Source organism: Mytilus edulis, chromosome 5 (assembly GCF_963676685.1).
Source record: "Mytilus edulis chromosome 5, xbMytEdul2.2, whole genome shotgun sequence".
NCBI classification, from domain to species: domain Eukaryota; kingdom Metazoa; phylum Mollusca; class Bivalvia; order Mytilida; family Mytilidae; genus Mytilus; species Mytilus edulis.
This window is the reverse complement of record NC_092348.1, coordinates 73205878-73225852: the sequence shown is the minus strand read 5'-3', so window position 1 is coordinate 73225852 and position 19975 is coordinate 73205878. Positions and strand designations below refer to the sequence as shown.

Sequence of the window (19975 nt, the reverse complement as noted above, 5' to 3'; positions counted from 1 at the left end):
GCCGGTGACGCATAGATAACAGAAGACACTAACCGTTTCGACGCAGACAATCTCACTGCTTTGAACATCGGTACACTGCTGTCGACCTAATTTGTTTAGGACTCATCAGTGTCACTCAAATTAGTCATTTTGACTTAGTTATGTCAGCTAAGCCTTACATGATGGTCTTGATAAATAGATTCTGCGTACTGACGTTGTTTATAATCTAGCAACGTGTTATAAATAATAATTTTACTGTTTGGTATGGTTTATGTGATATCTTTCATTTTTGCTGGTGTGTATATGCGACTTTTTGTGTTTCCTTGTTTCTTATAACGTGACTCTGTACTTTTAAAGATCCCGGTATTATGTTATTGTTCTATTATATGTCATTATGTTATTGTTCTATTATATGTCATATGTTATTGTTCTATTATGAATTTGATAATACATTGAACAACATACGATCATTTCATTCGCGTAGTAGAATTGACCATATATGGATTCTTAAAAATTCTAAAGAACTGCTGGATCATAATTTTTTATCTCGGTCTGTTTCTGTAATTAATTCTAACATAACTTTTAATTTTATAAACCTTCATATACCACCAGTCTCCATGTGAAATTATAATTGTTTTGAATAGACATTGAACGACAAAATTTCTTTTTTTGTATTTTCTAACGCCCAACACGGGAAACAAAGAATGCGTTTTTTAATTTGATAGATGCTTTTTTTGTGTTTTTTGTATATGTTTGTTTGTCCTGAGATTGTTGCACAGTGATGACTACTGTAACCATATTTTGACTATTTTACCGATTATGTCTGTTGTCTTCACGCATCGTTGTAAAAATAACGGAATTTGATGCGACTGTCATAACAGTGAGAAGTTTAGCGCTATAAAACCAGATTCAATCCACCATTTTCTATATTTGTAAATGCCTGTACCAAGTCAGGAATATGACAGTTGTTGTCCATTCGTTTGATGTGTTTTATCATTTGATTTTGTCATTTGATATTGGACTTTCCGTTTTGAATTTTCCTCGGAGTGCAGTATTTTTATGATTTAACTTTTTGTTAAAATTTCCACAAGAAATAAAACTAATAACCATTAACCTGAATTTGCATGGATGTGGAGAAAGCGGTGTTGAACATTAGCAACAAGGCACTTTCCGTTTTGAATTTTCCTCGGAGTTCAGTATTTTTGTGATTTTATTTTTTTGTGTAAGCAAACATTAGTGTTTTGAATATTGATAGCACATTACGAATTTTGGATTTCAAGAAAAAAAGACTGCACGTATGCCACGTTATATTGAATTCTTAGCTGGAAACATCCCGTTATCAAAATGTTTATATATAAAAATTTTAAAGCGGTACCAACCCAGTTCAGTATAAAATCCATCTAAAAAAAAAATACACAACGGGGTTTCAAAGGTTTCGCCCATACCATTTATAACTTTCCTTCTCAATAGCTTCCACTAAATAAAAGATCACAGGATGCATTTATTTGATTAACGACTGATTATAAAGCTGATAGTAAACAAGAAATGTACAACAAATATACTAGGAGTCTCAACTTCACATACTATTTCAAAATTTGTCAGAATCCCTGTAAACACTACACATGGGAATCATTTAATTAAAAATTAAAAAACAGTTATGGACTCGAATTATATCAAGAGACATTTTTGTGACTTGCAAAAATATCTGAAGAAATTGGACAGAAAAAATATGTACTTGTAGCATGTAATATTATAGCTAAGTAAAACATATAACATCATGTCCCTAGATAATAAATTTGTAAAAGTTGTCGGTGGTTTCCACAATTAACAACTAGGCATAGGAGCAGCAGGCAAGTTTCCGTTTACGGCAAAGTGAAGCAAACCTGTAAAAAAAAATATAATCCAATGTATATTAACAATACTGGTATGAGTCTCTATTTGTATTTTAATATTTTGAAAGCTGAAAGACAAACGCATTTACCATATTCGATAAATTGTGTCCTTTACTTTACTTTTCTATAAAAAGTAAAATCACAAAAATACTGAACTCAGAAGAAAATCAAATCGGAAAGTCCATAATCACATGGCAAAATCAAATGATAAAACACATAAAAAACGAATGGACAAAAACTGTCATATTCCTGACAAATGTAGAAAATAGTGGATTAAACCTGGTTTGATAGCGCTAAACCTCTCACTTTGTTGACAGTGAAAAACAGGTTTAATCCACCATTTTCTACATTTGAAAATGCCTGTGCCAAGTCCGAAATATGACAGTTGTTGTCCATTCGTTTGATGTGTTTTATCATTTAATTTTGTCATTTGATATGGGACTTTCCGTTTTGAATTTTCCTCTCAGTGCAGTATTTAACTTTTTGTTAAAATTTCCACAAGAACATGAAGAAATAAGACTAATAAAATTTAACCTGCATTTGCATGGATGTGGAGAAAGCGGTGTTGAACATTAGCAACAAGATTCAAATATTCGCCTGAAAAAGCAGTTTGTTATTCTACATCCGTATCAGCCAATTTTTTTTATTATTGAAACTTTCAATTATTTTGTAGATGTGTACAGCCGTTACAAAAATTCCAACCATTGTTAAGTGGAGTTTTGAGAGTAAACATTTTATTTCAACAGAAATGGGAGTTTATATGCATTCACATTTACTTGTACATCATAGAACAAGTGAACAAAGTATGAAAATTACCAAACTTTTTGCATAACAATATGTCGTCGCTAAACTTAAAACCGATTATCAAAAAAATTCAGTATTCCAATTATAAAAATGAGCGGTTCCTAATTAAACAGTGTGTACCAAGTACAAATGTGTACCAAGAACAAATAATAATCTATTTTATTAACGTGTCACATATTGATTGACATACATATTATGCAAAAAGATTAAAACATACATGATAGTATAATCAATACCCAGCTACATTATTTGGTTTATGAGACACATTGCACAAAATATATACATGTTCTTAAAAATCAAACGATACTTTAAAATACTATATATTTAAAACTAGTACAATTCATTTTATCAGGGTGCCCTTGTGATACTGACAAGTTTGAAAAATAAAAACTTTCATAATTTATACACTCCTTTTGTATTTAACACTTTGAGTTGACTTCCTATAGTTATAAAAGTTCAGTATACTACACATGACGTTTCATTCCCAATAACAAATGTCATTTGACGACTTAGATCAAAATGAGTTGTGATAACTAATAAACTAAATTAGATACGTCAGAAATCGTTGATTGTCGAAAATTGTACATTTGAACCCCCTTACTTTTATGTAATTCATACCTGCTACTGCTGATTGGAATCCAGAATTGTAGTCACAAGCCACCTCATTTGTCTTATGGTTATCTCTATCATCAACATAGGTGTCTTGCAGATCCTCAGGACCTCCAACAAGTGCCCCATAAAGTGTGTGTGAGTTAGGACCTGAGCTCCAATAAGTACCCCAGTCACATGTAGCAGGAGAGTAATCACAGGTACTGAAGAAAAAAAATCACGGTTATCTATTTGTTTATCAAGACGAAACTCATAGCAGTCTTTAAAACACTGCAAGGAGTTTTTGGCGTCCTATCGAAGATTTATACGCAAGCCTAATCAATGTAAAGAGGTGTTCACTCGAAATTAAATGCAGATGTTTATCCTGTCGAAACATAAAGTCTAAATTCGTTAAGACTTCACAAGATATAATTGCTTTCTAACTACTTTTTATTTATTTTTAACTAACCTGAGTAAATCGCATGTATATTTTCTACCATTTGAACATTATATTTAAGTTGCATGATCCTTTATAAGATGATTTTTAAATGCAATAAACAAATCTAATTTCATCTGCTTTTAGATTCCAATTTAGATCTTATCACACTGATAATTAACATTCATTCTATTACGAATTATTAGGAAAATATAGATATTATGTTTCTAGTATTATCTTGTTCATATTATGTTAGATCATGAACATAAGCGCCTTTGATAGAACATTAAAATCGGCTCATTTTGAAGTTTGTCTCAGTTTCTGTTAGTTTTCTAGATTTGTGTCTTTCGAACGGATTTACCAGGCAGGAACATCGATAAACATATATCGCCCTAATCTAATACATACACCTTTCTAACATTTAGCACCAGGTTAAAATAGTTCGTTTCTATGTATGTTGCAGTGGCGTTTGTTTTTTTGTTGCACTTTAGCAAAAGAAAATTGAAAAAAACGATGTATGTCAAGATAGTAAACGACGTCACTTGCTTGAACAAGTATACCAAAAATTGATTGCAAGTGTACATTGAGAAAATTTGCTTTTCAAAGGAGAATCATCGGACAAAATATATTTTAATTCTTTTATAATGCTGTTTACATACCTTCCTCTGTGATGAGGGCGCTTTGGGAAAGCAGTTCCATATCCAATCAAGAAACTGAAATCCTGGCCATTATCTCCGACCATGTAATGAATCTGTGACATAGCCCATGTCTTGTATACTGATGCATCGCCAATCCCTGCATCTGCTGCTAGCAGGGCAATAAATGCTGCATTAGCTGCAATTCAAACATATAGTTAAGGTTTCGAACAATCTTTACAAGTTTTAAAGTTACCACAGAACATTGCTTCTTAACAGGTGAGCTGCCTTCAAACTACATTATGTTGTTTCCTTTATTGAAGTTTATTTACGTCATAAGTTTTCATGAAACGATTACAGTTTTAAACTGCCTTTAATCCCTTTTGTTTCTTATTTTCTTGTCAACGTTTGCGTTATAGGTAAAGTTTGTAAAAGAGTGTCAAGCAAAATAAAATTGAGAATGGAAAAGTAGATACATAAATGATATATAAATTAAAATGTCAATTGTTCTTGAACAATTGAGAGGTCTTTCCTTTTCGTAATGTAAAATACATGTTCCAATAGTCATGGAATGCATTGAAAAGCTCTCAAACACACATAAAACCGTTAAAATATGACAAAAACAACAAATTCGCTTTTTAGGACATGACCTTGACTTTTGACCTTGTGACCTTTGTTAAGGTCATTGCTCCACCCTGTCATTATAAAAGACCCCATGGGTCTAGGACCTTTGGTACAAGACTTAAAGCTAATTTTGTCTTTTCATAAACTGTTAATGGGGGTTATGCCCCTTAAAGGTATGTCAAAGCTCTTCGGTCAAAAATGTAAAAAAGTTGCGCCTTAGTTAACTCAACATTTTTCATTATTTACTATTTCTGTAAGTATAATCGTTTTTGAGATATCCAATAAAAAGTTGAAAGGTCAAAGGTCAAGGTCAATCTTAAAAAGCTTGAAAACACACTAAAAATCCTTTATGTAAGGTTAAAAACACTAAATTCGCTATCTGGAACATGACCTTGACCTTTGACCGTTTGACCTTTGTCAAGGTCATTAGTCCCCAATGTGATTGCTGAAGACCCCATGGGTCTAGGACCTTTGGTTATATAGTAAAAGCTGATTTTGTCTTTTAAGAAACCTAAATCAGGGGTTATGCCCCTTACAGAAAGGTCAAATCTCTTCGGTTAAAATGTAACAAAGTTGCGCCTTAATGACCCAAACATTTTCCACTATTCAAAATTTCTGTAAGTATAATGGTTGCTGAGATTATCATCTAACAAGGTGTTAGGTCAAAGGTCAAGGTCAACATACAAATTTGACCTTGAGGTATTTTTCAAAGATACATGAATTGATGATGAATGGTGAAGACCCTAGGTGTCTACGACTTACGGTTTCTGAGGTTTGGTGGCCAACCGACACCGGTTAATTTTGATAGGGGCATAACCCTACCAATGAGTCGTTGAATCTTTTCGATCCAAATGTAACGAAGAACCAAGGTCTGGTCCTGAACAAATTTCACCCTTCATTTTATTTCTACCTATTATGGTTACAGTGTTGGAACGATAACAAGGTTTTTGGGTTTCAGAGGGATTTCTCCGAACCGATAAAATATTTCGACTAAGAGGGTGAGTTCAGGATAAGTATTCATGAGACCGATTCAAATTGTGAACATGAAAGCGACACGCCTTACGGTTAACAAGGATGAATTTGTCAAAGTTTGGCGGAAGAATAATAACAAACAGAAGAAATACAGTAAGGTCTTTCCCTTTTGAAAAAGGAAAGACCTTAATAATCCATAGTATTAGAATTATAGTAATTTTTTTGTTTTATAGACTATATTTCTCATAGGACAAAATTTACCCGAATATCTAAGCGATGCCCATTCCAATCTCCATGCTAGTCCACATGTTGTGTATGGTATAGATCCTGATGGCATCCAAGCAGTGACGAAATTCTCCACACGTGTTTTGTACGTGTTATCACCAGTAATATCATAAAGAAGAATCTGTAAAAGATAGAAAATACAGAAACTAATTTTACCCTGCTAAAGGTATGTTGTAGTTCTAAAGACACTATTATCTTTAACAATAAAGTTATGGACATTTTGGGGCTATTTTAGTTCTTCGGTAATGATGGCAGATTTTTTCAAGATCTAAAATGCAGATGCATTTGTCTATTCTTCAACACTGTTTGTCAACCCACAAATGTTTCTGTTTCTTGTGTGTAAAAAAAAACCTTCAAATTTCGTATTTTAAAATAATGAAAGTAATATACTTGTATACGTAAGGAGCAACATAATTTTGTTTTAATCATACCCTGTAACTGCGATCGGGTCTCATTCCTTTTAGAGTACATGCAATTCTCTCAGATTCTGTTAATTAACTTTATTTGTCTTCCTATACGATTTGGGAGATTTGGACATCGTTAAAATACTGATGCTTTATTTCAAAGCGTGATTGTGTAATATTTATAATTTATTTCAATGAGAAAAAATCTAAAGTTTTCAACAAACAATGGCTACAAAATAGCATATGTTATCATAATGTGTTGTCTTTGTTTATTTCGTTAACTAACATATTCGTTTATGCATCCATTCTGTCAATGGTTATTATTTTTCCATGTGTATATTTTACAAACCTCACAGAGCACCGTCTTATCGTCCCAGTCAAACGCCCATGGAACGCTGTCATGGTTGTAGTCGTTGTAAAAAGCTTGAGCTTCAGTTAGGTATTGTGGGTTATTGGTTGCCATATATAGAAGTACTGCACTTAAACACATCTCGTCTTTATACTCATGGGACCTGTGAAAGAAAACCGTGACTCTATTCATCTAGAAGAGAAAGATTGTTCACTTTTGAAATGCAGAGACGTTATTGTATTTTAAAATTTGAAACTTAGCCAGACGTGTACAGAGTAATAATATTTCCTCATTTTTATCCAACAATGTCAAAGCTATTTTCCATCCAGTTCAAACGACAGCAGGGTGTACAAATTTGTATGCATCTTTTTTCAAAGTTAAATAGTTTTGTCCATATGAGGGAATGAATTCAGATTATAACCATCACCTATCTGTGTGCCGCACAGTCAAACGGAGTTCGTTAACTTAAGTTTAGCAATTGAAGTAACACTTTTTTTAATCGGTATGATTAAAAGACAAAACACGACTTTATTGAAAATTAAATATTTAAAACATTGAAAGAAGATATTATTAATGAAAGAAAGAGAGACATACTCATAAAATTGGGTTATATCATGGATGTCACTGTTGTATAAACCTGGAATATCCTTTGCAAAAGAATATAAACTCTCAGCACTTGACAAAAGTGTGGCTGCATACGACGAGTCTGTAATAAATAAATTAAACGTTCAAAAGTAAATTATATTATTGCATAGCAATATAATATTTCCCACAGAAAGTAACCAAAAGTTAGCGTGTAATAAATTCTAAAATTGCACTAGTGCAATAAATCTTCAAAATTCATGACGTCATCAAAGACAAAATCTTAGTTTTACTTTCAAATATTATATTGCTATACAATAAAAGGGTTATTGCATGAATATTGGGGAGTATTGTCCCTCGTAGAACATATATTGCACTCGCAAGCTCGTGCAATATAAAATTCTACTCGGTACAATATTCCCCAATATTCATGCAATAGCCCTATAATATCATTTAGAAAGAACAAACACAATGCAAATGTATAAGGGACATACATTGTAGACAAAATGCTTGTAACAAATGAGAAGTATTACAGTCGGGTATAGTTCTGTTAGTGTATGTGATGGGCACTTCTCGATTGTGTCTATTAAATTCGAATTTTGAAGAACCATGAGACTGTGGTAAAATTTGATATCTCCTATTTTCCTCACGTTTTTTGTTTAAACTTTTCGGGAAAGAATGATAATATAGTAATCTCTCTGTTGTTTTAAACTTGAATACTGACGCAATTTTCCAATTTTAATTTTTCTATAATTAACGTAACAATTTTTTTTTTACAAGAGATGATAATGGCAGGAGAACTACAGTTGACGCCACAACAAAGCCTTGATCATTTCAAAATGGCTATATGCAATCATATGAACTACAAAGAATCCTAGCATTATTTACCAGATTCACTAAATACCAAAGCACCGACAGACAATGCTGCTGCTGTTCCACCAGTGACGTCAGCTCCTGACATGGTATCGTCAAGATAATACGCAGGTCTATTCATAGTCATGTCTTCATGTCGTCCCCAATAAGCATGGTCAAGGTCGCCATCACCAACCTATGTTTGAATTACATGTATTATAAAACTGGATTCGTATACAAAGAATATATTTAAATATATCAAAGATAAAATACAAAGAGGAGATATAAATAGTTGAACAGCAGCAAATTGCATTTAAAACATAAGAACTGTGATTTACCAGTTTTGGAGCGCTTGTTTTGCTCTTCAACTTTGTACCTGTTTGGCTTTTTAAATATTTTGACATGAGCGTCACTGATGAGTCGTATGTAGACGAAACGCGCGTCTGGCATACTAAATTATAATCCTGGTGCTTTTGATAACTATTTGCTAAAACTGAATAAGTTATTTTCGTGGCTGAAAGCCAATTAAAGATAACATATTGCAATGAAACTAATAAAACAAGTAGGGCTGATTAATCTAGGACAATATATCGCGTTATAAGTCTTATAACGCGATATATTGTCCTAGATTAATCAGCCCTACTTGTTTTATTAGTTTAAAGTCCATAGAAGTATTCTTAGACTTAAAAATTCGACTTCTTTTTTTCTATCAATAACATAATCGGTTTGTCCTACCTGAGCATAATAAATCCTATCTGATGGCCTCCAACACTTAAGTAAATAATCCAACGGCCATTTGATAGAGTTATACATATTTTGTAATTGAGCAGAGTTTTCGTATGCATCTTTCCAATGCAATAAGCCCATGGCAAGATTAATTACAGAAGCTGACAGTGGAAAGTTGAATTTGACGCCATCTCCAGCTGAAAATAATGACAAGAGTCTGTTTTTTTTTTAAATTTAGGCATAATATTACTGTCGATTAAAAAAAAAATACAACAAAATTGTTAATATCAATACTTTGAGTAAGTTACATACACAATAGGCACAATGACTATGTCTTGCTTTTTTTGTGAGTTAGTTGTCATTTATAAAGATTTGTTGTAATTCTTATCTATTATAGATTAAAAACAAAACTCAAAAGGAAAGTACGACCGGACTTAACCAGCCAGCAGACATATGGTGACAGTTGTGCAATCAAAAAGGAACTGTACAAAATATTAAAATAACTACGTATTTTATAAAATTGAAACAAAAAACTGTTGTAGTAATGAACAAAGGAAGATTTAATACAGAAGGAAACTTAGCAGTGAATACAGCAGTGAGAAATCAAAAGCAGCTAGACTGATATACAAGAGATACACATTAAAAACAAACATACAACACAACACAACCATACCAACACCCTCTTTTAATGACTTCCGTTGATTTACGTCGTCAATATCTTCATGTCAATTCGTTGACGGCCCGTATCATGAATTTTTCAATAAGGATACGAAGTACCAGCAGAATTTATGTTTGTCTCACCGATTCTCCGCTGAAAAGGGACTAATGCATACTGTTTCTATCGTCTGCGACTTAGACGTCAACAGTATCAACTGTCTCAATATTTTTTTATTTTTTATTAGGCTTAAGTGGCGAAATATCTCTCAAAGTTTTATAGGTTTTAATAAAAAAAATTGTATACATTCAAAGTTTGTTCAACGATGTCTTACCATCATACCAGCCCCCTGTAAGATCTTCACCATTGATTCCCACATCATTGGTTGCCGAATCTCCACGCCAGTCGATACGATTAAATGTCAAGTAGCCTGATTGCTGGGCTTCATAGAACAAAATGGAATATTCGATTAGTTTTCTGTAATCGTGTGCTGTAGAAACGTTTTGGGAACTGCTTGATGTTGTCGTTGAAGATGATGTTGGTGTAGATAAAGTTGTTGTTGTTGTCGTTGATGTCGCTGTAGTCGTTGTTGGTGTCGTCGTTGTTGTTGCTGTCGTCGCTGTTGTGGTTGCAGGTGTTGTCGTCGTTGTCGTGTCTTGTGAAGATGCAATATCACTCACACATGTCCCTGTTGGATAGCTTGCTTCACTGCCTTCGTATCTTAAAATGAATCCTATTTCAAGTAGTTGATTAGATATTGGATGTGCATTGTGTAGATAATACAAATCATAATCATTTGAATGGCCTAAGTTCACGGCATTCCAAATCTGAAAAAACGAACAGCTATGATTTGTATTATACAATGTATTTCCAGCTTAAAAGAAAAAAGTAATTAGTAAAACTAATAATTTCTTTAAAAATGTTTTAAATTAAAGATTTTTTTTTCGAAAGATAGCAAAACAAAAATTGTGGCTACGACGACCAAAACGATGGTGATGACGATAATGAGGACGACGATGACGATAACGACGACGGCGATGATGATGATGATGATGATGATGATGATGCTTTATTCATAAAGGTTAGGTATAGAACAATGATTGTAGAAAAAGTTATATTGTGATATTTGTGAAAATGATATCCTGACTCATTCTAATGGAAACGTGTACAAATATTTAGTAGATAAATAAGTATGTAATAAAATCGAAGTTCTTGATAACATAATTAATACTATATACCAAATTATGTACCAAATGAATATAATATGATAACACATTCTTTAACTCACCTGATTCACATACACCGTTTGATCTAAGAACATATCAATATGTATATCTCCAACTCCATACTGACTCTGTATGTCAAATGTGCAGGATCCCTGCATATACCAATTCGTCCCACTTCCCCATGTATTATCTTTCGCAACAGGTACAGTGTAATATGTCGATGATTGTTGTGACGTAGTCGTAGTTGTCGTCGGTTGCGTCGTAGTCGTTGTTGTCGGTTGTGTCGTAGTCGTCGTCGTTGGTTGTGTCGTCGTGGATTGTGTCGTAGTTGTCGTTGGTTGTGTCGTTGTTGTAGTCGTCGGTTGTGTCGTAGTAGTAGTAGTAGTTGTTGTTGTTGTTGTGGTGTCTTGGTTGGAAGATGAGGGGAGGTTACTGGTACATGTACCGGTTGGGAATGATTCTTGGCTTCCATTGTACTGTAGAATAAAATCGACTTTTTGTGTACCAGCATGCCACTCGTCTTGATTGAAAAGTTCATATTGCTGTCCAATATTTATAGTATTACCAATGGTCAATTTCCAAATCTAAGAAATATAGAACAATATGAATCCATAGAACAGATTTTTATCCTATTAGGTATAGTAGATTTTCTCTAATTCTATGGAAATTTATCCCTTTCCGAACCCATTGTATAAAAAAAATTAATCAACATGTGGTTGCTGGTGATCTCAAAAGATTATTGGATGATTTTAAGGGTCATGACCTTTTTAGCTAGCTGAATGAATCAAAATATGCTAACAGGTGTTAATGAAATTGACAGCTTCGTTCAATGTGAAAGGCACTCGAAGGGGATTTTCGGTTAACAAAAAAAGAAAATGTATTTTTAATCATAAGAGAAACAGATTCTTACATAGTTACTCGTGGATTATCGGATTTATCCAATCTCGATAGTTAAATTATAAATTTTAAAGTCCTTGCCGAGGCGGCTCGGACTTTAAAATTGATAATTTAACTATCTCGAAAGTTACGTTTAGCCAATCATAATAACGTATTATAATGAAATATAAATTTAATTTTATCATATTACAATTATATGCATATCAGTCCAATAATGAGTAAAACGCAGTTAGAAATTATACTTTCTAGAATAAAGACGCGATTAAATCATTACACGTTTGAAGTCGCAGTAACAAGTATGTATCCCTTTATCTTAAAATAGGCAATGTCATACTTACTGTGAAAGTACTTTAATTCGTGGGTATCAATTTTCGTGGTTTGAGCAATATTTACATGTTCGTCGGTTTTTAAATTCGTGGATTTTAGTTTTCAAAAAAAAAAAAAAAAAAAAAATGGTAAATTAATGCCTTTAGAAACGAAGGTAACAAATACTTAGTAGTCTGGATTGAAGGAAATTGCAAAGTAAACATTGGCCCGTGTAAATCGTAGTGATAACACTAATTGACCCATGATAAAGTGATCACCAGATTGAAGACCATCAAAGGTGCTAACTAGGCCACAAACATGTCACCTGAAGTAAACAGTAACATAAACAAAAGCTATAAAAGTATCTGGAATTGTCAAATAATTCTTATCAAAATCAAGCTCAGCATGAAATTATTATTCCCCATATATATGTACGAGAACTATGAGGATATAAAATGAACACTTTATCATACTAGCGTATCAATACCGGAAATCTGACTTTCATCGATCAAAACATTTTTTTATGAGATTTAAAAGATCAAAAGTTGTACAGGATTATTAATAAATAAACGGGTATACGCATGCATGCCGTTGTAGTTCTGTGACTGCTATTAAAGTATTCTCAGATTTGGCGTTATTCAATATATTCTCTAGATGATAGTCAAACCAACCGATGGGGATCTTTCAATGTCTTGATTTGGACGATGGTTGTTTTATTTCGTTGGACACTTAAATTCGTGGATAAAGTCATCCACGAAAACCACGAAAATTGGTACCCCACGAATAAAAGTACTTTCACAGTATAAGATACATATTCTGCAAAAGTGAAATATCTTATATCTATACATTCGCTGCTAATTATTGTTTACATTTTTTATGTATGGTTATATAAACACTACCTTTGTTACTGTTTAATTTGACATGAGCGGATGTATCATAATGGAAGTTTAATACGGACCAGCAAGTTTGAAGTGGATTGATCTAGTACCTTATCTAATGTTTAATTTGACATGAGCCGTTATATAATACCTGATTTATTACTGATCGATTTGACATGAGCCGATCTAGTACCTTATATACTGTAATGGTAATTTAATACTGACTAGAAAGTTTAAAGAAGATTCATCTAAGACCATATCGACTGTAATTTTAAGTGTTAAACTGACCAGCAAGTTTGAAGAAGATTGATTTAAGATCATATCTACTGTAATGTAAGTTTTATACTGTCCAGAAAATTTGAAGAAGATTGATTTAAGACCATATCTGCTGTAATGTAAATTTTGTACTGGCCAGCAAATTTGAAATGGATTGATCTAAGACCACATCTACTGTTACAGTAATGTAAGTTTTGTACTGACCAGCAAGTTTGAAGATGATTGATCTAGGACCATATCGACTGCATTGTAAGTTTTGTACTGACCAGCAAGTTTGAAATGGATTAATCTAAGACCATACTAGTATCTACTGTAATGTAAGTTTTATACTGACCAGCAAGTTTGAAGTGGATTGATCTAGGACCATATCTACTGTGACAGTGTTCTCTCCATGTGACTGTGAAACTTCAAATTCACAATAACCATTAAAGTACCATGATGTCCCACCACCCCAAAGAGTTGTCTTCTCTATTGGTACTTGGTAGGTTGCGAATACACAAGCAGACAGGCTCAACACAAGAGCAAAACTTGTCCTTGTAATACAAAAATAAAGATTGATGAAACAATGCTAAGACATTTTTTTCAAATCTTCGTTTGTTTAAAACAAAAAACTGCCAACGAATTCTTTTGAAATCAAAGGAATAGGTCCAGCAAGACCCCTTTTTGGCCCCAAAATATAGTAGTTTTACAAAATTGTTATAACGTAAACTTTTTTTGCTATTTATTGGAAAGTAGAATACTTCTGTTACATATACATACATGTATTCAACTATAAAGAATATAGAATAGGATTTCCGTTTAACATTCCTATAAAATAAATTTTGCATTTATAACGTACATTTTTAAAAAATATTAGATTAAAAATTAAATCAAGTTCAAACTTAACATTTTGTACTTTTTTACTATTGTTAACACATTTACTTACTTCATGATTGATGGGCTTTATCCTGAAACATCTCCTTGTATAGCGTTTATATAGCTATTCAATATCCATGCATGATTTCATCTAAAAATATCCATCTATTTACTAGTAAACAAGTGATAAAGTCATGATGTTTATTGAAATAGCCACTTAATTATCTTACAATTATCAACAGTTATTTTTAAAAATACGTTTAACTTTCAAAAGCTATATCCATTTATTAACTAGTAAACAAGCGCTGAAGTCATGATGTGTATCTAAATAGCCACGTAGTAATGTTACTATTATAAACAGTTATTTTAAAAAATACTTTTAACTTTCAAAAGATGTATTGGTTCGTTTTATTAAGTTTTAACATAAATGTATACATTACTTACCAATTAATGAAAATGTAATTGATTTAATTGATTTTTCTATATAACGAATAGAATGCACGAAAAATTTCGAACAAACTTAATATTTTGATATGTTTACTATTCAAAGGGGCTTGGTAATACTATTAATAACTTATAAACCTGCTGACGTTTTGCAAAAGAAAGTAAGATTAAAAAAAATCAAAATACTTCAACCACCCCACTGATGATGTGACACATGTAGCATGCTCGCCTCGAGAGCAGTGAATAATGAGTCCTATCCCGGTTCGAACCCGCGGGTTCTTTGGTATATGTAAAGTATCTCAGGATAATGAATAACTCATTTTCTATTGAAAATTCGACCTAATCATCTGATTATTTTCTTCAGAATCTGAGTCGACAAATGTCTTATGATCAGAAAATTATTCCGATATCCCAATAGACAAACTCAACAGTGGCAACACATTAGTTTGCCATTCGAAGTAAAACATTATGGTTATAGAAAGTAACTTCATAGCATTCGGACTAACAATATTCTTTGGAGCCTTTTAATGTTTTGGCTTGTTGGGATAAAAGGCAAAATGCAATCAATCGAAAATCCGTGATAGTTAACAAAATTGCAACTTCTCTATAATATCATAATTTTGTCATGTACATGTCATGTACTTGTATTAACATTTTTATTATAATTCAAATGTGTGCCTTTGTACTAGAACACATGTTCTGATGAAAATGTTTTTTAAATATAAATAATTTGCACTCATACAGCTACTAATTGACGAAAGGAAAGGCTTATGTTTGCTACTCATCCCAGATAATATTAATTATAAAAGATTAAGTATAAAATACCAGACAGTTACAACTGTTAAGTTAGTAAATTGCGATGACAATATGAAATAATCGCATTGCACATAAACGACACAGATCAGATGATATGAAGTTACCAAAAATGACATTGTTCAATCAAAGTTTGAATAAAGAAAGTCAACAGTAGTATACCGCTGTTTAAAAGTCATGAATCGATTGAGAGAATCCGGGTTACAAATTAAAACTGCGGAAACACTTCAACCAGGGATAAGGGATAGAAGATAGTTGTGGAAGCTATATTGGCTATTTATATAAACAAATAATAAATTGGAGAAACGAGAACGCATAATATTTAGTGTTTATTGTCTAAATTTACTTGAAAGCCGAATAAATTGACTATTTTAACAAGTTATGCAACTATAAATAATTCATTTTTTACAGTTTATTAGGTGTAAACACGTGTATTTGTTTTATATAATAAAAAAAACAAGATACATTCTTGTAAAAGTAAACTGTCAAACATTTAATCAATACACATTTTAACATATTAAGTTCGTTGCATGTACTTGACAATATTCTAATGAGTGTGAGACTGAGTGAAACTTATAACTTTTTAAGTTTGTATGGCCCAGTTTTTTGGTAGGGAAACCTTTTTATTATCAGAAAAGGAGAAGGTATAGTATTTGGATTAAAAGCCCCGGTTACAACTTAATTAAGTTAGAAAGTTTCTGATGAAAGTGGGAGGGGTTCCGTACGCACACCATAGTAATGACAGTGCACTCACTTTAATTTAAAGTCGGTGGCTATCATCAAGCTCCGCAAAGACACAAGTCAAATATGTGCCGGCCCTTTAAGTTTCGAAAATTGAAAGATTTATAAACCCATCAATTAGCATCCTTTAGATATTTAAATGACATTAGAAATAATAAAAGTATTATCATTTTGTTGAAAAAATTATGAATTTTGATGTAAAGATTTTTATTATAATTGAGCGTATCTGCGCTATACTTCGAAGAATTCATAACGAACTTACTTATCTGCTGTAAATAAAGGAAACAGTAGTATACCGCTGTTTAAAAGTTAAAAATCGATTGACAGAAAAAAAACCGGGTTATAAACTAAAACTGAGGGAATATAAGAGGAAAACAACGAAACAATAGAAACACTGAAGGGCAACTAACAAAAAAAACCAAACGACAATGCAACACACACGAAACGAACTATAAGATAACAATTGCCATTTTCCTTTCTTTAACAAGTTTTTCACATAAAATGGGAAAATCAGTAATCATGTTAATATTCATAGATTAAAATAACCGCAAGCATATATGTCACGGTGACCTCAAAATTAAAACCATTTCGGACATCATTGTCAACAATAAACTTGTTAATGAGTCACTTTGACTTTAATTGTTATATGTTGATATAGCTTAGGGTACGTCACATTTAAAATACTGTAGAGGTAAACATTTGTGTCATATATATAATTATTTCATTAAAAAATGTGAAATATAAACAAATTAAGAAAAAGCTTAAACTTGTGCAACCTCGAATTTCGGTCCAAATTTAAGATTTTATCATATTTGGTGGCATTTGAATTTTACTCATTCCATTAATTATTTGGTTTGCTAATAAGGTTGCAATAACAAGATAAGATTATATGTATCTAATCACAATTTAAGATTATTTGATATTGACAATAGCCCAGCTACCCGTAAATGGGATGTTTTTGTTAATAATTTATGCCGAATTGTCAATTTGTATTCCAAGAATTGCTTCATTTTTTAAGTAAAAAAAGTTGAATCGTAATTATTTATATGTTATTAGTACAGCGCATCACATATTCTTTTAGATGACGGCCATTTCATATTTGAGAGGGAGACAGAGGTTTTTTTCCGGAGTGACTATTAATTTTCATCTGCCAGCTTACTTTTTCCAGCGGAATCGACGTTTGTACACGAATGCCGATCATCCTATATTTCGTTTTGTAGAAAATTCATTTTTTATCCTAACTTATGCAACAACCAAGTGGTGAAAGTCTCTCTTGCGTAGATTTGTTTCATTGGCAAACTAACTTCTGCTTATTAGTAAAACAAAAAATCCGATTCGAACCAATTTCACCTTCAGATCAAAGTCATTTGGGAAGTATTTTATGACTTATTGAACGTATAATTGTTTATGTACTATACACTGTTTGTACTTTTAAAATATTAGATGTGATATATAAGACTATAATATGATTTTCTCCATTTTAAAACCAATCTAGCTTACGGGTGTTTATTTATAACAATGATAAAAAGGATTCAGCTAATGTCCAAATTAAAGTCACGCACAGCAATCATGCGGTCGGTCCTCTTTAAAAAGTATTAAATATAAAGAAGTTATAATAAAAATAAAATATTTATTACTTTATATTTATTTATGATAGTTTAAGTATATGAACTTTTAATTTCATTATCTATATATCAATCATATAAACAACTTTAAATTGTACAAATCATAGTTTAGGCCATCGATGCCTTGAACTCTGTTTTCAGATTCGCATGAAATACGAACAAACTCAGAGCTGTATCGGTTATGTAAAAATGTAAGGATCACTTTATAAGAATTTATGGTAGATAGAACCCGTGCTTTAAGTCTGTAACAGAAACTGTAATGTTTTGTATCATTACGTTTCTGTAATCTACAGATACAGCGGGTTTAATAAAACTATCATTTGTATTTACAGCCACTCAAAGGGCATTTATTTGAAGGTTTCGAAGGTTGACCGTTATGGAATAACCGTTTCACAGATGATATCGGATATATTCCTTATGTAGTAACTACAATCCCCTTCCCTTTTCACGAATGTGACCTACCAAATAAGACTATTTACCAGATTTGTAATAACATAAGCAACACGACAGGTGCCACATGTGGAGAGAATCCGCTTACCCTTCAGGAGCACCTGAGATCACCCCCGGTTTTTGGTGGGGTTCGTGTTACTTAAGTCTTCAGTTTTCTATGTTGTGTACTATTATTTGTCTGTTAGTCTTTTTCTTTTTTAGCCATGGCGTTGTCAGTTTATTTTCGATCTATGAGTTTGACTGTCCCTTTGGTATCTTTCACTCCTCCTTTCGACGGTCTTGTGATATCAATCAAACAGGTCTTTTTACGAATTGAGCATGTATAGCGTAATTAAAATACGCGTTTTGCAGTCTGAATGTGAGTAGTTGGCTAAGAGCTCTAGAGACTTATGTTCACGGATCTTTACTGTGTTAATTTGTTCATATCATGTCCGAATCTCAATAAAATTACTTATTTACTCACTTTCTAGTTGTGTAATGATCAAACCAATATGTGTTGATGAATAATTTTGTCATGTCATACTTAGTATTGCACATGCTTCATGTATATTCATAAAGCATTGCTTTATTGGGTAGTGAGAGGAGGTTATTCAGGTCATATCAGTAGGTGCTCAGTGTTATTTCACACAGAACGTACTGTTTTCCTTCATCATGTGCATTGGATTCAATGAATCACACTGAATGGTCATGTTTCCAACATAATTGAAATATAGATATCCATCAAACTTTAATGAACTAAAGTATGGGTTTAATATAATCCTTTAAATACATCTCATTTGTTCCTGGATTGATTCATTAGGGGAGATAATTAAGTGTAGTTAAATTTTATCTAATGTTTTCAGCAAACCAGTAGAGGGGTCAGACCAATTATTCAAAATCCGTATCTATTCAACCTTTTTCTTCAATCATCAAAGCTTTTTAAATATTTTACCTTTATACAAACCAGGAATATCATGACTTGTACATATATCATCTTTCTACATGACATTTTCTACCACTGTAGTGAAACATGATCATTTGAAAGACTGTTTGATAACTACAACCAGTACTTAAAATAACCCATTTTTTCTGGAAATCTTCAATAAGCATACTATATAGGATATCTATTCTAATTGTGTATGCAAACTCAGACAAGTAAATTTTGGCTTAAAAAAGTATCTGGTAATTAATACATCATCAGCCAATGAAATTTATGATTACATTTTTGAAGGAGAGGATCAGAAGCAATCAATAAGACGTTTCTGAAAAGGTCTATAAAAGGGAAAGTAGAACCGAGAGGTGTCAGATTCTTGTAGGCAAATCATGGACACAAGATCTGTTTCATTCAAACTGTAGAGATAGCAAGATCCTAGGAGTATATTTCACTCTTATGAAATCACAGTTGTTAGATCTATTACTGTGGATTCACTTATTTTCATGGGTACTAAATTTCGTGCATTAAGGAAAACTTGAATGTTCATGGATATTTAATTTCATGGTTTTGGCGAAGTAAGCAAACAAGCCTAAAAGAAATTTGTCATTAATTGTAAATTTTAAATTTATGGTTCACCTAAGGGTATACTCATCATAATTGGTATCCACAAATAAAATTGAATCCACAATAATTGTATTGTTTTTTTCACAAACTGAATTAGAAAGTGAAAATATCAGACTAATGATATACAAACAAAGAGTTAAGAAA

General features: G+C 32.2%; 1 protein-coding gene across 1 annotated transcript; it reads right to left on the bottom strand.

Annotated features, from left to right (window-relative positions):
- Positions 1-1460: 1460 nt before the first annotated feature.
- Positions 1461-14751, bottom strand: LOC139524428 (uncharacterized). Its single transcript, XM_071319204.1, has 13 exons — positions 14666-14751; positions 14292-14372; positions 13701-13899; positions 11072-11593; positions 10118-10610; positions 9138-9325; positions 8439-8598; positions 7563-7674; positions 6969-7131; positions 6192-6336; positions 4359-4533; positions 3294-3487; positions 1461-1862 (listed from the first exon to the last, which is right to left on the bottom strand). The coding sequence occupies exons 2-13, from the start codon at positions 14294-14296 to the stop codon at positions 1804-1806; spliced, it is 2415 nt and encodes an 804-aa protein (XP_071175305.1). The 5' UTR covers positions 14297-14372; positions 14666-14751; the 3' UTR covers positions 1461-1803.
- Positions 14752-19975: the final 5224 nt, after the last annotated feature.

Bases quoted from the DNA above. Each gene is read 5' to 3' on its own strand.
- LOC139524428 (XM_071319204.1), bottom strand. The intron at 8,599-9,137 runs GTAGGACAAACC...ATTCAAACATAG, and splicing joins ATAGGATTTATTATGCTCAG to GTTGGTGATGGCGACCTTGA. The intron at 6,337-6,968 runs GTTTGTAAAATA...TATCTTTTACAG, and splicing joins ATAAGACGGTGCTCTGTGAG to ATTCTTCTTTATGATATTAC.